Genomic DNA, 18,915 nt, shown 5'->3' with positions numbered 1-18,915 from the left:
GGGAACAACATCTTCAACGCACGTTCTAATGAACTCGCACACCGTATCAGCGTATTCGTCAATGTTGTTGTCTGACGCAATACGAAACATCTCCCAGTCCACGTGATGGAAGCAGTCTTGGAGTGTGGAGTCAGCTTGGTCGGACCAGCGTTGGACAGACCTCAGCGTGGGAGCTTCTTGTTTTAGTTTCTGTCTGTAGGCAGGGATCAACAAAATGGAGTCGTGGTCAGCTTTTCCGAAAGGGGGGCGGATGCTAGTAGTAAGGCGAGGCAATTTTATTGCATGCATCAGTCAGTAAAGGAAGAGGTGGGGAGTATGGGATGTAGGAGAGAGGAAGTTGTGTGGAGTAGACTATGGTTTGGGCACATAGAGGTTTGAATGCCACGTTGTGGCTGATAGGGAGACATGAAACAGGTATGTGTAATGAGTGTTTAGTGTTGATTATTTTGTGAATTGTTGTATGACTTAGATAGGAATAGATTGTGTGAAAGGGTTAGAGAGGCAGGACAGGGTTGGGGTTTGGGTTGTGTAGTGGGGGGAAGTGGTGACTATTGATCTATTTAACTTTCTTAGAGGAACAGGACTAATTAAGAGAATTGAATGTAGCTCGGCCGTGCCTGGCCTCCCACTACAGTACAGTAGGTGGCAGTGTATGCACCTTGAAAGTTGGATGACCCGCCAACCCAATCCCAAAGAAGAAGAAGATATTTACTTGATTCACTACAATCAAGATGAGTACGTTTAACAGCATTTTGCTTAAGATTTCAGGTGAACTTGTTGGTGATCAATTGGAGAAAATGAAGTTCCTGTGTAATAAAGAAATAGGAAAAAATCGTCTTGAGAAGATGACCAGTGGCTTACAACTTTTCATGGTCCTAATGGAAAGAAATACACTTGGACCTGACAACACAGTATTTCTAGTTTCGCTTTTGACAGACATTGGTCGCCTAGATCTTGCGGACAAACTTACCAACTGTGAAAGCCAATATGCTGGATCACCGAATTCTCTTCCCAACGATGAGGAGCAAGGTAAATTACGTGGTTTGCCCCACTCCCGAATATGAATGGGAAAATGTTGAAATACCATAGCGTGGGCCATTTTTTATTGGGCTGTGACGCCTGTTTCAACAGTTACTGTAAAGTGTAGGTGTTGCTTAGTCATTCTACAGAGGGAAGTGCCCAATGTCTTCTTGAATGTATGTAAGAATGTATCAGAGATCATGGCTACATGTTATCTGGGGAACCCTGTCACAACTGCTATGAAAGATATTAGGCTAAGTTACATTGTCACTATCTTTCTGACATGCTCTCCCAGACAGTAAATGTTTGCCAGTGTATTGTATTTCGTCTGAGGGCAAATATAAAATGCAACTGTATGCCTTAGATAATGTACTGTATATTATGTTGGAAATATGACTTTTGTAGTGGACTTATTTTACAATCCATGGCATCTTCTCTTTTCCCAGCAAAACTTGACATCGCAACAGAAATGATCACTAACAACATTGGAATGAAGTGGCGAACATATGGTCGTAAACTTGGTCTGCCAGAGGCCAAACTGGACCATATCGCGCAGAAGCACCCAAACAACCTGGAAGAGCAAGTGGTGGAGCTTTTGAAGGAGTGGAGGAAAAAGCAGAAAGCTGAGGCCAAAACAGACACTTTGATAAAGGCCCTTCGCTCCTGTGATCAGAACTGCACTGCTGATCTGATACAGACAGAACTTGAAAAACTTAATACCAATGGTGGACAGTGAAAGTGTGACAAACAATCTTCATCTTTTCTTAGGCCTCTTATGTTGTTTACTCAATGGATTATTTATTCATTGCTTTCAATGAGTTTGGTGCTTTTATACGATTCAGTAAATTCACCACAATTTGTTGGCAATATTGGTATACCAGTATACTCATGGACCAGTATAATTTTATGGAAAGTAGCCCAGTGCACTCTGGGTACATACATTCCTACTACATATTGTAAGGGAATTTGGGAGAAACTTGATTGGACTATGGATATTATAAAATTGTATAGATATTGTGCATTTAAATGTGATATTAATGTATCCACTGTTGAGATTAGTAAACTGGTAAAAGATTAGTAAACTCCCTCAAGCTGGTAAAAATACTTTTCTAATTATTTAATGTTGAAGTAAACTCAAACATGGATTTGTTTATGATTGTAGTCATGCCATTCCAAATTCAACAAAACCCACAAATGTTTATGTTTGGGGTTACTGTGAACATGTTCCATAGTTGCTGTAATACTTGTCCAAAGCATTTACACAGAACCCAAACCGGCTGCATGCGTGCGCTATCGTGCATAAATTAATTTTGTCCCCCTACACCAAACGCGATCATGACACGCAGGTTAAAATATCAAAACAAACTCTGAACCAATGACATTAATTTGGGGACAGGTTGAAAAGCATTAAACATGTATGGCAATTTAGCAAGGTAGCACTTGCTAGCTAATTTGTCCTATTTAGCTAACTTGCTGTTGCTAGCTAATTTGTCCTGGGATATAAACATTGAGTTGTTATTTTACCTGAAATGCACAAGGTCCTCTTCTCCGACAATTAATCCACTCATAAAACGGCCAACCGACTCCTTTCTAGTCATCTCTCCTCCTTCCAGGCTTTTTCATCTTTGAACTTTTATGGTGATTGGCATCTAAACGTTCATAGTATTACCACGACAACCGGCAAAACAGTTCGCCTTTCAATCACCCACGTGGGTATAACCAATGAGTAGATGGCACGTGGGTACCTGCTTCTATAAACCAATGAGGAGATGGGAGAGGCAGGACTTGCAGCGCGATCTGCGTCAGAAATAGAAAGGAGTTCTATTTTAGCCCTTGGCATCGCAGACGCTCGTTGCCGCCCGCGAGCAGTGTGGGTGCAATGATTGAATAACATGGATTTCTAAATTTATTTTGCGACGCTCGCGCACGCAACGAGTCCGGTCTGGTCAGCATATTATAATACTTATGATGAGTAAAGCATGTTGTATGGACACATATTTCGAGAAGTGTATTGAAATGGAATTATAGATACAGATGAAGCTTTTGATTTCAATTGATCAGATTTTTATTGTGATTATAAGAGACAAATTACATTAATAGTTCTACCACTAGAGCTCACTCCACTCCTTCAGCGGAATGTCTTGAGATTGAGATTATCGGAAGTGAGACCACAGGTATCCAACTGTTTCTATTGGGGGAGGTAAGGTGAAAAAATTGTGATTATTTAACCATACACATAAAGCTATGTCCAGTGTGATATATTCTCCCACCCTCAATGTCACAATTCTTACATTGTTATTAAGCTCTAGATATATTAGAACTGGGGAAGAGGTATCTAGGGGGGCAGAATGAGGAGGTTTGATCCGGTCACGCAGCCTTGGCCTAGATTTGAATCATCCAAACCCATGTACAGTAAATTGTTCAGTGTGGCAGTACTCTCAGCAGCCATACAGCCTGTTCAGCATGTCTGTCGTTCTTGCTCATCTGGGTGGCCTCGCTAAAAGACACGTTGCTGTCGGGGAAGAGCACCGTGGTGGGGTGGTTGTTCTTGGAGAAGGCATACAGTGGGGAGAACAAGTATTAACCTGTACGTTTTTCTTTAAGAAGCCCTCCACTCCACTCATTACCTGTATTAACTGCACCTGTTTGAACTCGTTACCTGTGTAAAAGACACCTGTCCACACACTCAATCAAAGAGACTCCAACCTCTCCACAATGGCCAAGACTAGAGAGCTGTGTAAGGACATCAGGGATAAAATTGTAGACCTGCACAAGGCTGGGATGGGCTACAAGACAATAGGCAAGCAAGCAGCTTGGTGAGAAGGCAACAACTGTTGGCGCAATTATTAGAAAATGGAAGAAGTTCAAGATGACGGTCAATCACCCTCGGTCTGGGGCTCCATGCAAGATCTCACCTCGTGGGGCATCAATGATCATGAGGAAGGTGAGGGATCAGCCCAGAACTACACGGCAGGACCTGGTCAATGACCTGAAGAGAGCTGGGACCACAGTCTCTAAGAAAACCATTAGTAACACACTATGCCGTCATGGATTAAAGTCCTGCAGCGCACGCAAGGTCCCCCTGCTCAAGCCAGCGCATGTTCAGGCCCGTCTGAAGTTTGCCAATCACCATCTGGATGATCCAGAGGAGGAATGGGAGAAGGTCATGTGGTCTGATGAGACAAAAATAGAGCTTTTTGGTCTAAACTCCACTTGCCGTGTTTGGAGGAAGAAGAAGGATGAGTACAACCCCAAGACTACCATCCCAACTGTGAAGCATGGAGGTGGAAACATCATTGGATGAATTGCTGCAAAGAAACCAGTACTAAAAGACACCAATAAGAAGAAAATACTTGCTTGGGCCAAGAAACATGAGCAATGGACATTAGACTGGTGGAAATCTGTCTTTTGGTCTGGAGTCCAAATTTGAGATTTTTGTCGGTGTGGGTGAACGAATGATCTCTGCATGTGTGGTTCCCACTGTAAATCATGGAGGAGGTATTGTGGTGTGGGGGTGCTTTGCTGGTGACACTATCTGTGAGTTATTTAGAATTCAATGCACACTTAACCAACATGGCTACCACAGCATTCTGCATCGATATCCCATCTGGTTTGGGTTTAGAGGGACTATCATTTGTTTTTCAACAGGACAATGACCCAACACACCTCTAGGCTGTGTAAGGGCTGTTTTACCAAGAAAGAGAGTGACTGAGTGCTGCATCAGATGACCTGGCCTCCACAGTCCCCAAACCTTAACCAAATTGAGATGGTTTGTGATGAGTCGGACCAGAGAGTGAAGGAAAAGCAACCAACAAATGCTCAGCATATGTGGGCACTGCTTCAAGACTGTTGGAAAAGCATTCCAGGTGAAGCTGGTTGAGATAATGCCAAGAGTGTGCAAAGATGTCATCAAGGCAAAGGGTGGCTATTTGAAGAATCTCAAATATAAAATATATTTTGATTTGTTTAACACTTTTTTGGTTACTACATACTACTATGTGTTATTTCATAGTTTTGATGTCTTCACTATTATTCTACAATGTAAAAAATAGTAAAAATAAAGAAAAACCCTTAAATGAGTAGGTGTTCTAAAACTTTTGACCAGTAATCTATAACACAGGTTTCTATCCATGACCCTCCATCTTCACATAAAACGCAACGCATCCTCCTCCAGTGAACCCAGGTTTAATGTTGCAAAACTACGGTTCCCTAAGGTAAAAACCCACCTTCCACCTTAAGCTGCAGAACCGCTTCTCTGTTCTCGCCCACAATATACCAGCCAATCCAGAGAAGATCTTCAAGAACGACATCACTAAAGCAGCTGGAAAGATATTTGGGCACAAAATAACAAAGGAGGACATCTCAGGTGTATACGTGAGGCCAGAAGAGTGTACTGTGGCGTACAACAGGTCAGCCACCATTTGGAGACTTGTTGAGGCCTGGTGAGAGACGGTGTAAACATCATGAGGCGATGGCCCCATCTGATGGCCGTGCCAGGTCTCGACGGGCTCTCTGCCCAGGACTAATTGGGGCTGATTGGCGAGTTGGTGAGTAATCAAGGGCTGATTGCTCACCAGCTGTACAAGCCCCATAAAGCTGCCAGAAGGGCAGCACACAGGAGAGGACTGGGGGAAGTAAGTTGACTTCTGTATAGTTGGAGACGGTTGTGTGCTCGACAGGATACAGCAAGACCCGGAGCTCAGAAGACGGAATCCCGCAGAGGGTCTCATGGGGGAGACCTTTCTTTTGATTTATTATTTAATAAACACCCTTGAAGCCGAGCTAATCATACTCTGTCCGTGTCTGATCTGTGTAAAAGTCTTGACGAAACCCCCTGGTGTGCCAGAGTACATAAATACAGAAGGCTGAACTCCTTGTGCCAGAAGTAAAAACAGAAGTGGCATGACACCCTTGCTGATGAAGCCAAGGCTGCCTCTAAGGCAAGCAACTATTGAGCTCTTTACAAAACCCTCCGGGTTCTCACTGGGAAGACTACAATTCAACACAGCCCACAAATGTTTCTGTTTTGGGTTACTGTGAAGATGTTCCATAGTTGCTGTAATACTTGTTCAAAGCATTATTATACTTATGTTGAGTAAAGCGTGTTGTATGGACACATATTTGGAGAACTGTACTGAAATGGAAGGATCAACAGATTAGCTTTTGATTTCAGTTGATCAGATTTTTATTGTGATTATTAGAGGTCGCACAGCCTTGATGTTTTGAAGCAAATGTCATTCTAATAGTTCTACCAGCGGAATGATCTTGAGTCCATCGGAAGTGAGACCACAGGTTTATATTGGGGGGAGAGGAGAAAAAAAAGAGTGATTATTTAGTCATACACATAAAGCTATGTCCAGTGTGATATATCCTCCCACCCTCAATGTCACAATTCTTACATTGTTATTAAGCTTTAGATATATTAGAGCTATGTTAGCTCGGGGGAAGAGGCATCCGAGGGGGTGGAACGAGGAGGTTTGATCCGGCCACGCAGCCTTGGCCTAGATTTGATCATCCAAACCCATGTACAGTAAATTGTTCAGTGTGCCAGTCGGGGATGGGCTCCATGTTGGGGCGGTTGAAAGGACACTGAGGAAGGGATGGAATGTCACGTATAATAGGAGTTCATTCCAGAAATATTTGTAAGTATCAGAAAGACATCCCATAGCTGACCTCTCGTACTGCACGACAGAGTTGAAGTCATAGGGAGTACCTTGGTTCAGGGGGGCGATCTTGTGGAAGTGGTACTTCATTGTTCATAGAGCTGATTAGGCTGTGTTTCACCCAACTTCATGAGCAAGATCAATCAGCTACAATATGAAATATTAAGGAACAACAATAGGATAACGGAAATGAACAACTCTATATCTATAGATGACTCAACAGCTCATAAAACAAAAAGCAGGTTGGCTGACAAGTATTAGGCAGCCCCCAAAATATACAATTTAACAAATTCATTGTCTTTTCTTAGAATTAGCAGTTAGAGATAGATGCAGTTTCTTATCGTGTAAAGTGGACGTCAATTAAAGGCAAACAGGATAAATGCATGGTATCGACCATCAATTATGTTCTCCCAGTAGACGTGGTTGTACGGTCGCTGTGGGTCTGCTCGTGGTTAAAGCCCAGGGCATGGAGGAGCTCATGCTGGACGGTGCTGTGGTATTGGCAGCCCTGACAGGCCAGAGACACAGTCTGGGCGTTACCCTGAACGGCCAACATAGGAGTAGCATCTGGGGATAAGAGCAGAGCAGAGGGTCATGGTGCACTAATCCAATGCCAGAAATAGGGCCTACCCTAATCATCTAGTTTATTGTAAGGGTTTTAGGAAAACCTCCGGGTAATGAGTTCATAAGGGATAAAAGTGGTGGGGGAATCACCTGACAGTGCAGGTTTGCAAAAACAAATATTGCATGGATTATGATCCTCAAAGGGAAATTCAACGACGTATGTATTGATGTTATATTCAAATTGTTTAATCGTGTTATTGAAATTTAGGCTCACCCACTGCGAGACTCAATGCTGAGGTAGTCCCTCTCGTTCTGGCGCTGGAAGAAGTGGACCTTTTTTTGTTTTTATTATTTATATGCTTGGTAATGTGAGATAGTGCCGAACCAGTTTTTTCTCACCTTCGAACTTTGGATGACAACGTGAAAAATACAGACAATGACAAAGGAGAATACATATACAATTAACATAGAATATATGAACTCATGAAGAACGCAATGCATGAATAATACATTGAGCTCCAAAAGTATTGGGACAGTTGGCACATGTTTTGTTGTTTTACTCAGGCATTTTGGATTTTAAATGATACAATGACTATGAGGTTAAAGTGCAGACTGTCCGCTTTCATTTGAGGGTAATTTTCATCCATGTCACAATTACTATACCCCCAAGACATGCTAACTTCTCACCATTACAATAACGGGAGGCTAGCATTTTTGTGGGGGTTATGATATTTGTGCGTCTGTAACTTTCTTACTCATCATTATTCACGATTCAGGATTATCTTTAACCATGGTAGCATCGACATTAATGTAGAAGTGTTTAGAAACATTATATTCTTATTTACAATAAAAGTGACTCCAACATGACACAATACATTATTTACCATTAATTTCTATTGGGCACAAAATAATCTGAAACCCAACCAAAACAAACAGAAAATGAATGCAACAAATCACACGCTTCAGAGAGTGCTAGGAATATGGGACCAAATACTTCTTTTAATACACATAATAGACATTTGGACAAAAAGTGCTGTAAATTCTAAACGGTTCCCCCGATATGGATGAAAATACCCTAAAATTAAAGCTGACAATCTGCACGCTAACCTCGTAGACATTGTATAATTTCACATTCAAAATGCTGGAGTATATAGCCAAAACTCTAATGCCTTTGGAGCTCACTGTATTTATTGTGTGAAGTATTTTTAAGGTCCCAATGTTACTGGGGTCCAAGTAGGTCCTAGTCTTACTTTGAATATGCGTTGACTGGTCGATTGAGTTTAGCAAAGCAGTGATCTTATGGCATGGTAGCTTCGTATCCTGTGTCACTCACCTCAGTCAGTTCCTCAATCCAGGCAGAGGACACCAGCATCAGGGTCAGGAGACCCACAGTGAACTTGATCACAAACATGGCAGCAAAAGGACTGTAGGATAAATAAAACATATAGGGAAAATCATTAAAACCAGCCATAGTGTTGGTCATTGAAGCTCACACACATACAGTATGAACACTGAGCATAGTGCTTACCTTGGAGCTCCGAGAAGGAATGGGTGAAATGGAAGTAGTTAGCGTCGTTTTTATACTCTTTCCTCAGGAATATACACGTAGATAGATAACAGACCCCCAAATAAGTGAATATGGGAACAAAAACATGCTGACAGGTAAGGAAATGTCATATTGAGTCGAGGTTGCTGCACGTCATGTGGAAATTCTGCAGGAAATCCTTGAAACGTGTGTGAAACATGACATGTGTGAGGTGTGCATGTTAACATTTTGTACTATATCATGTATCATATCATGGCTAAATATGTTTGACCTTGATACAGGTTTGCCCTTCTCTGTGTGTCATTCTACCTTTTCAGTATGTGTATAAGTAATTCATTTAATGAAGCCTCTTATTTAAAGTTAGATTTTTTGTTCCTTTTTTCATTGCATTTTTCATATTCAGAAATAGTAGCTATACGGTGAGGTTTGACAGGAGTGTTACAAGTGTTAAAATGTATTGATGGATTTTTTTGTAATTTTCTCATTGAACAGAATTTTTAAAAATCAAATACACGTTGACAATCTTCAAAAGGCCCCTAAAAATTACTTTTTTACATTTGAGTAATTTAGCAGACGCTCTTATCCAAAGCAAGTTACAGAAGTGAGTGAATACGTTTTCATTCGCAATGGTCCCCTGTGGGAAACCAACCCACAAACCAACTGAGCTACAAGGGACCACAATAACATACTGTGAAATCTTCTCATGTAATATCTAATGCTGGGAAATCTTCGTTGGCAGCCCACATACTTCATTACGTGTCAGTGGGTTCTCTCATTCAACATAGATATTACATTAGCTTCATGAAAGAGGCAAATGTTGTACAGATCAGAATAGGGCTTACAATGTATGGATGGGGGCTGAAAGTAGCTATATCTCCTTACTGTTGTGTTTATATACTCACTCTATCTCTATGGTGGCCTGGTTTAGTCATTTGAACATGTGCATCAAGAACAGACTGGATAAGATTGTGAAGGTTTCCAGCAAGGTTATAGAAGGGCAACCGACACAATTATCAGAAGTTTTTAAGAAATTGACATAAGTAGTGAAAAAAATTGTAACCCTTTACAATAAGATTCCATTTATAAAGGGTTTATCAAGGGTTTGTTATTCCTTTATTAACGGTTATTTAATCATTTGTAAGTGCATTATAAACCCTTAATAAATGGGTTATATAAATGGGTTATAATTGGTCAAAATATTGTGAAAGCGAAATAAAGCTTGCCAAATAGTGAGCCACTATTTACCTCCAGCTATTAATCATTTATAAATACACTTACAAATGTGTATAATATTGAACCCTTGTGTATCATCATGCAACCTTATTTTTTAATGGTTGCACAGTTGAACAATAGTTATTTTCTCACTTTTGTGTGTGATGAATTCTTGTTGTCCCCAGGAACAGAAATGGTTGGTTTTCAGACCAATGGTCAACTCGCATGACATGCCTTGCCTCACTTTTGAAACTCTGAAGATGCATTGGTACACTTATTTGTTCCAGGAATGAAGGCTTCAGCTGAAGATTTCAAGCCATAATATTGGTGTGGTTTGCTGGTTTTGGAGAAATTCCCCCGAATTTGTGAGATCTGCCCATCTGGAGGAAACCTTTTTTTATTTATTTTATTTCAACCTTTATTTAACCAGGTAGGCAAGTTGAGAACAAGTTCTCATTTAAAACTGCGACCTGGCCAAGATAAAGCAACGCAGTGCGACACAAATAACAAGATAGAGTTACACTTGGAATAAACAAAACATACAGTCAAAACACAATAGAAAAATGTATATATAGTGTGTGCAAATGAGGTAAGATGAGGGAGGTAAGGCAATGAATAGGCCATCGTGGTATAATAATTACAATTTTGTGATTAAACACTGGAGTGATAGATGTGCAGAAGATGAATGTGCAAGTAGAGATACTGGGGTGCAAAGTAGCAAAAAAATAAATAACAGTATGGGGATGAAGTAGTTGGATGAGCTATTTACAGAGGGGCTATGTACAGGTGCAGTGATCTGTGAGCTGCTCTGACAGCTGCTGCTTAAAGTTAGTGATGGAGATATGAGTCTCCAGCTTCAGTGATATTTGCAGTTCTTTCCAGTCATTGGCAGCAGAGAACTGAAAGGAAAGGTGGCCAAAGGAGAAATTGGCTTTGGGGGTGACCAGTTAAATTTACCTGCTGGTGTGCGTGCTATGTGTGGGTGCTGCTATGGTGACCAGTGAGCTGAGATAAGGCGGGGCTTTACCTAGCAGAGACTTCTAGATGACCTGGATCCAATGGGTTTGGCGATGAATATGAAGCGAGGGCCAGCCAATGAGAGCATACAGGTCACAGTGGTGAGTACTATATGGGTCATTGGTGACAAAACGGATGGCACTGTGATAGACTGCATTCAATTTGCTGAGTAGAGTGTTGGAGGCTATTTTGCAAATGAAATTGCCGAAGTCAATGATCGGTCCAGAGTAGTGATGCTGTTATGGGGATGACCTCGGCAGCTTTCCAATCTTTGGGGATCTCAGATGATCTGAAAGAGAGGTTGAACAGGCTAGTAATAGGGGTTGCAACCATTTCGGCTGATAATTTTAGAAAAAGATTGTCTGGTCCTGCTGATTTGTAGGGGTCCAGATTTTGCAACTCTTTCAGAACATCAGCTATCTGGTTTTGGGTGAAGGATAAATGAGGGAGGCTTGGGCAGGTTGCTGTGGGGGGTGCAGGGCTGTTGACCAGGGTAGGGGTGGCCAGGTGGACAGCATGGCTAGCCGTAGAAAAATGCTTATTGGAGTTCCCAATTATTGTGGATTTATCGGTGGTGACAGTGTTTCCTAGCCTCAGTGCAGTGGGCAGCAGGGAGGAGGTGCTCTTATTCTCCATGGACTTTAGTGTCCCAGAACTTTTTGGAGTTTGTGCTGCAGGATGAAGCATGGTGGTGGCAGAATCATGCTGTGGGGATGTTTTCAGTGGCAGGGACTGGGGGACTAGTCAGGATCGAGGCAAAGATGAACGGAACAAAGTACAGAGAGTTCCTTGATGAAAACGTTCTCCAGGGAGCTCAGGACCTCATATTGGGATGGGATAAAGGTTTACTTTTCAACAGGACAACGACCCTAAGCAGACAGCCAAGACAACGCAGGAGTGGCTTCGGGGACAAGTATTTGAATATCCTTGAGTGGCCCAGCCAGAGCCCGGACTTAAACCTCAAACATCTATGGTGAGACCTGAAAATAGCTATGCTGCAATGCTCCCCATCCAACCTGACAGAGCTTGAGAGGATCTGCAGAGAAGAATGGGAGAAACTCCCCAAATACACATGTGCCAAATCAAATCAAACCAAAGAAGATTTCGAGGCTGTAATCACTGCCAAAGGTGCTTCAACAAAGTACTGAGTAAAGGGTCTGAATATTTATATAAATGGGATTTTTCAGTTTTTTTTGTTTTTATAAATAGCAAAAATTCTAAAAAGCTGTTTTTGCTTTGTCATTATGGGGTATTGCCTGTAGATTGATGAGGGGAAAAAAAACATTTAATCCATTTTAGAATACAGCTTTAACCTATCAAAATGTGGAAAATGTCAATGGGTCTCAATACTTTCTGAAGGCACTGTATATGACTGCAAAATACCAACTATCAATCACTTAGATCAAGCATTTTCAGGCTCAGGGAGCAACTGCTTTCTATCACTCTCAATCACCTGTTATTTCTTCTCTCAGTCTGTGTTTGCTCCGCAAAGACAGGACAAGTTTAAATGGGAGTACAGTGGATTATGGTCATTGTAGTTAATTACCAAGTTCTGTCCTAAACTATGTAGAATATTGGCCTGATGGAAATTACAACTCCATACTTTTTAAAATGTTTTACTTTATTTAACCTTTATTTAACTAGGCAAGTCAGTTAAGAACAAATTCTTATTTACAATGACGGCCTACCAAAAGCCAAAAGGCCTCCTGCGTGGATGGGGCTGGGATTAAAAATTAAAATACACCACAACACTACATAATGTTACGGTTTTCTAGGTGTGAAGGATAGTCGGACCAAAATGCAGCGTGTAGATTGCGATCCATGTTTAATGAACAACGTGAAACACGAATAAACACAAAACACTACAAAACAAAGAACGTAACGAAAACCGAAACAGCCTATACTTGTGTAAATAAATAAAGAGATAGGAACAACGACACTAAGGACAATCACCCACGACAAACTCAAAGAATATGGCTGCCTAAATATGGTTCCCAATCAGAGACAACGATAAACACCTGCCTCTGATTGAGAACCACTCCAGACAGCCATAGACTTTGCTAGATAACCCCACTAGCTACAATCCCAATACATACACATCAAAACCCCAAGACAAAACACACCACAATACAAAAACCCCATCTGCCACACCCTGGCCTGACCCAATACATGAAGATAAACACAAAATACTTAGACCAGGGCGTGACAGAACCCCCCTAAGGTGCGGACTCCCGCACGCACGTCTAAACAATAGGGAGGGTCCGGGTGGGCGTCTGTCCATGGTGGCGGATCCGGTGTTGGGACGTGGACCCCACTCAGTCAATGTCTTAGTCCCCTTTCCTCGCGTCCCTGGATAGTCCACCCTCGCCGCCGACCATGGCCTAGTAGTCCTCACCCAGAACCCCACTGGACTGAGGAGCAGATCGGGACTGAAGGACAGCTCGGGACTGAGGGGAAGCTCGGGAGTGAGAGAAAGCTCGGGAGTGAGAGAAAGCTCGGGAGTGAGAGGAAGCTCGGGAGTGAGAGGAAGCCGGGAGTGAGAGGAAGCTCGGGAGTGAGAGGAAGCTCGGGAGTGAGAGGAAGCTCCGGAGTGAGAGGAAGCTCCGGAGTGAGAGGAAGCTCCGGAGTGAGAGGAAGACCTATTTGGGCGGCAAATTGGAAGTCAAGGGTGTCATTGTGATATGGTCCTGGTCTCTCAAAGCACTTCAGGCAGGTAGATAGATCTACCAGATCCTGGCTGGCTGGTGGTTTCAGCAGATCCTGGCTGACTGGCAGATCCTGGCTGACTGGCAGATCCTGGCTGACTGGCAGATCTGGCGGATCCTGGCCGACTGGCGGATCCTGGCCGACTGGCGGATCCTGGCCGACTGGCAGTTCTGGCAGATCCCGGCTGACTGGCGGATCTGGAAGAGTCTTTGACTGGCGGATCTGGAAGAGTCTGGTTGACTGGCAGATCTGGAAGAGTCTGGTTGACTGGCAGATCTGGAAGAGTCTGGTTGACTGGCAGATCTGGAAGAGTCTGGCTGACTGGCAGATCTGGAAGAGTCTGGCTGACTGGCAGATCTGGAAGAGTCTGGCTGACTGGCAGATCTGGAAGAGTCTGGCTGACTGGCAGATCTGGAAGAGTCTGGCTGACTGGCAGATCTGGAAGAGTCTTGCCGACTGGCGAATCCTGGCAGACTGAAAGATCTGGCTGCTCCATGCATCCTGGTCCGTGAGTTTATTCCTGTGCCAGACCCTGTGACTGGCGGCTCTGGCTGCTCCACGCTGACTGGCGGCTCTGGCTGCTCCATGTAGGCTGACAGCTCTGGCGGATTGACTTACAGACTGGCAGCTCTGGCGGCTCCGTGCAGACTGGCAGCCTTGCAGACTGGCAGCTCCTTCAGACTGACAGCTCCTTGCAGACTGACAGCTCCTTGCAGACTGACAGCCGTGCAGACTGGCAGCTCCTGCAGACTGGCAGCTCCAGTCAGACTGGCAGCTCCTTGCAGACTGGCAGCTCCTTGCAGACTGGCAGCTCCATGCAGACATCAGCTCTGGCAGCTCCATGCAGACTGACAGCTCTGGCTGCTATATGCAGACTGACAGCTCTGGCTGCTATATGCAGACTGACAGCTCTGGCTGCTCCATGCCGGCTGGCAGCTCTGGCTTCTCCATGCAGGCTGGCAGCTCTGGCTGCTCCATGCAGGCCGGCAGCTCTGGCTGCGCTGAACAGGCGGGAGACTCCGGCAGCGCAGGAGAGGAGAGAGGCTCTGGCTGCGCTGAACAGGCGGGAGACTCCAGCAGCGCTGTAGAGGAGAAAGTCTCCGGCAGCCCTGAACAGACGGGAGACTCCGGCAGCGCAGGAGAGGAGAAAGGCTCCGGCAGCGCTGGAGAGGCGAGGCGCACTGTAGGCCTGATGCGTGGTGCTGGTACTGGTGGTACTGAACCGAGAACACACACAGGAAGCCTGGTGCGGGGAGCTGCTACCGGAGGGCTGGAGTGTGGAGGTGGCACAGGATGGGCTAGACCGTGAAGGTGTACTGGAGATCTTGAGAGCAGTGCTGGCACAGGACGTGCAAGGCTAGGGATGTGCACAGGAGGCCTGGTGCGTGAGGCTGGCACCAACTTCACCAGCCGACTAACACGCACCTCAGGACGAGTATGGAGCGCTAACCCAGGTGCCATCAAATCCCCGACACGTTCCGTCGGGCGAATTCCATGCAAAAAGCACCAACACAGCAACTCCCTCATTTCTCTCTCCTCCAATTTCCCCATTAACTCCTTCACAGTCTCTGTTTCGCTCACCTCCAACACCGGCTCTGGTTCTGGTCTCCTCCTTGGCTCCTCACGATAAACAGGGAGAGTTGGCTCAGGTTTGACTCCTGACTCTGCCACACTCTCCCTGAGCCCCCCCCCAAGAAATTTTTGGGGCTGACTCTCAGGCTTCCTTCCGAGTCGCCGTGCTGCCTCCTCATACCGGCGCCTCTCCGCTTTCGCCGCCTCCAGTTCTTCTTTGGGGCGGCGATATTCTCCAGGCTGAGCCCAGGGTCCTTCTCCGTTTAGGGTTTCCTCCCATGTCCAGAAATCCTTATAGCGCATCTCCTCTTTGGGCTGCTCCTGCCTGTTGACACGCTGCTTGGTCCGTTGGTGGTGGGTGATTCTGTTACGGTTTTCTAGGTGTGAAGGATAGTCGGACGAAAATGCAGCGTATAGATTGCAATCCATGTTTAATGAACAACGTGAAACACGAATAAACACAAAACACTACAAAAACAAAGAACGTAACGAAAACCTAAACAGCCTATACTTGTGTAAATAAATAAAGAGATAGGAACAACGACACTAAGGACAATCACCCACGACAAACTCAAAGAATATGGCTGCCTAAATATGGTTCCCAATCAGAGACAACGATAAACACCTGCCTCTGATTGAGAACCACTCCAGACAGCCATAGACTTTGCTAGATAACCCCACTAGCTACAATCCCAATACATACACACCAAAACCCCAAGACAAAACACACCACAATACAAAAACCCCATGCCACACCCTGGCCTGACCCAATACATGAAGATAAACACAAAATACTTAGACCAGGGCGTGACACATAAAGAGAGACCTAAATTAACATAGCATGGTAGCAACACATGACAACAACATGCTAGCAACACAACATGGCAGCAGCCCAACGTGGTCGCAGCACAAACATTGTACAAACATTATTGGGCACAGACAACAGCACAAAGGGCAAGAAGGTAGAGACAACAACAAATGATGCGAAGCAGCCACAACTGTCAGTAAGAGTGTCCATGGTTGAGTCTTTGAATGAAGAGATTGAGGTAAAACTGTCCAGTTTGAGTGTTTTTGCAGCTCATTCCAACCCGGGGATGCGTGTGCTTTGGGGACATTTTACAGAAGGTGACTGGCAGAACGGGTGTTGTGTCCTATAAGGAGCATTGGTGGCAAATCTGATGGCCGAACGGTAAAGAACATCTAGCCGCTCGAGAGCACCCTTACCTGCCGATCTATAAATTACATCTCCATAATCTAGCATGGGTAAAATGGTCATCTGAATCAGGGTTAGTTTGGCAGCTGTGGTGAAAGAGGAACGATTCCGATAGAGGAAACCAAGTCTAGATTTAACCTTAGCCTGCAGCTTTGATATGTGCTGAGATAAGGACAGTGTACCATCTAGCCATACTCTCAATACTTGTATGAGGTGACTGCCTAAAGCTCTAAACCCTCAGAGGTAGTAATCACACCTGAAGGGTTATAAGACCCATCCCCACTACATTTATAGGGTCATAGACTACACATTAACAATATATATATTCATTATGAAGGTTTAATATTGTTCCACAGTCTTTTCATGTCTCTGCCTCTTATAATGAAACTGTCTGAGAGATGTGTGAATTATTGCATGGGGTCTGTGAGAAAGCACTTCAAAGATAAACACAGAACCCCGCAGAGGAGTAAAAGAGATAAGAGACTAGTCAGACATACCTCTATAAATCAACTTGGGGGAGTGGACATTTACTGCTGAGCCCTTAGAAAACACTGGAACTATTGTATAAATACTTATTTAATACACATAATAGACTATTTGGACAAAAAGTACTGTAATTTCTAAACGGTTCCCCCAATATGGATGAAAATACCCTCAGATTAAAGCTGACAATCTGCACGCTAACCTCGTAGACATTGTATAATTTCACATTCAAAATGCTGGAGTATATAGCCAAAACTCTAATGCCTTTGGAGCTCACTGTATTTATTGTGTGAAGTATTTTTAAGGTCCCAATGTTACTGGGGTCCAAGTAGGTCCTAGTCTTACTTTGAATATGCGTTGACTGGTCGATTGAGTTTAGCAAAGCAGTGATCTTATGGCATGGTAGCTTCGTATCCTGTGTCACTCACCTCAGTCAGTTCCTCAATCCAGGCAGAGGACACCAGCATCAGGGTCAGGAGACCCACAGTGAACTTGAACACAAACATGGCAGCAAAAGGACTGTAGGATAAATACAACCATATAGGGAAAATCATTAAAACCAGCCATAGTGTTGGTCATTGAAGCTCACACACATACAGTATGAACACTGAGCACAGTGCTTACCTTGGAGCTCCGAGAAGGAATGGGTGAAATGGAAGTAGTTAGCGTCGTTTTTATACTCTTTCCTCAGGAATATACACGTAGATAGATAACAGACCCCCAAATAAGTGAATATGGGCACAAAAACATGCTGACAGGTAAGGAAATGTCATATTGAGTCGAGGTTGCTGCACGTCATGTGGAAATTCTGCAGGAAATCCTTGAAACGTGTGTGAAACATGACGTGTGAGGTGTGCATGTTAACATTTTGTACCATATCATGTATCATATCATGGCTAAATATGTTTGACCTTGATGATTTGCAAACAGGTTTGCCCTTCTCTGTGTGTCATTCTACCTTTTCAGTATGTGTATAAGTAATTCAATTAATGAAGCCTCTTATTTAAAGTTAGATTTTTTGTTCCTTTTTTCATTGCATTTTTCATATTCAGAAATAGTAGCTATACGTTGAGGTTTGACAGGAGTGTTACAAGTGTTAAAATGTATTGATGGATTTTTTTGTAATTTTCTCATTGAACAGAATTTTAAAAAATCAAATACACGTTGACAATCTTCAAAAGGCCCCTAAAATTACTTTTTTACATTTGAGTAATTTAGCAGACGCTCTTATCCAAAGCAAGTTACAGAAGTGAGTGAATACGTTTTCATTCGCAATGGTCCCCTGTGGGAAACCAACCCACAAACCAACTGAGCTACAAGGGACCACAATAACATACTGTGAAATCTTCTCATGTAATAACTAATGCTGGGAAATCTTTGTTGGCAGCCCACATACTTCATTACGTGTCAGTGGGTTCTCTCATTCAACATAGATATTACATTAGCTTCATGAAAGAGGCAAATGTTGTGCAGATCAGAATAGGGCTTATAACATATGGATGGGGGCTGAAAGTAGCTATATCTCCTTACTGTTGTGTTTATATACTCACTCTATCTCTATGGTGGCCTGGTTTAGTCATTTGAACATGTGCATCAAGAACAGACTGGATAAGATTGTGAAGGTTTCCAGCAAGGTCATAGAAGGGCAACCGAAACAATTATCAGAAGTTTTTAAGAAATTGACATAAGTAGTGAAAAAAATGGTAACCCTTTACAATAAGATTCCATTTATAAAGGGTTTATCAAGGGTTTGTTATTCCTTTATTAACCGTTATTTAATCATTTGTAAGTGAATTATAAACCATTAATAAATGGGTTATATAAATGGGTTATAATTGGTCAAAATAGTGCGAAAGCGAAATAAAGCTTGCCAAATAGTGAGCCACTATTTACATCCAGCTATTAATAATTTATAAATA

The 18,915-nt window shown here is 43.3% G+C and overlaps 1 protein-coding gene and 1 pseudogene across 1 annotated transcript; one reads left to right on the top strand and one right to left on the bottom strand.

Moving 5' to 3' along the window:
- Positions 1-683: 683 nt before the first annotated feature.
- On the top strand, positions 684-2,124 carry LOC112263517 (FAS-associated death domain protein). The gene is made up of 2 exons (XM_024439899.2): positions 684-1,029; positions 1,467-2,124. Exons 1-2 carry the CDS (start codon positions 732-734, stop codon positions 1,754-1,756), a joined length of 588 nt encoding a protein of 195 aa, XP_024295667.1. The 5' UTR covers positions 684-731; the 3' UTR covers positions 1,757-2,124.
- Positions 2,125-3,129: 1,005 nt separating this feature from the next.
- On the bottom strand, positions 3,130-17,779 carry LOC112232245 (annotated as a pseudogene).
- Between the last annotated feature and the right edge of the window lie 1,136 nt (positions 17,780-18,915).

This window comes from Oncorhynchus tshawytscha, linkage group LG12, assembly GCF_018296145.1.
Source record: "Oncorhynchus tshawytscha isolate Ot180627B linkage group LG12, Otsh_v2.0, whole genome shotgun sequence".
Taxonomy (NCBI): domain Eukaryota; kingdom Metazoa; phylum Chordata; class Actinopteri; order Salmoniformes; family Salmonidae; genus Oncorhynchus; species Oncorhynchus tshawytscha.
The sequence above is the reverse complement of the archived record's forward strand: the minus strand, read 5'-3'. Positions and strand labels throughout refer to the sequence as shown.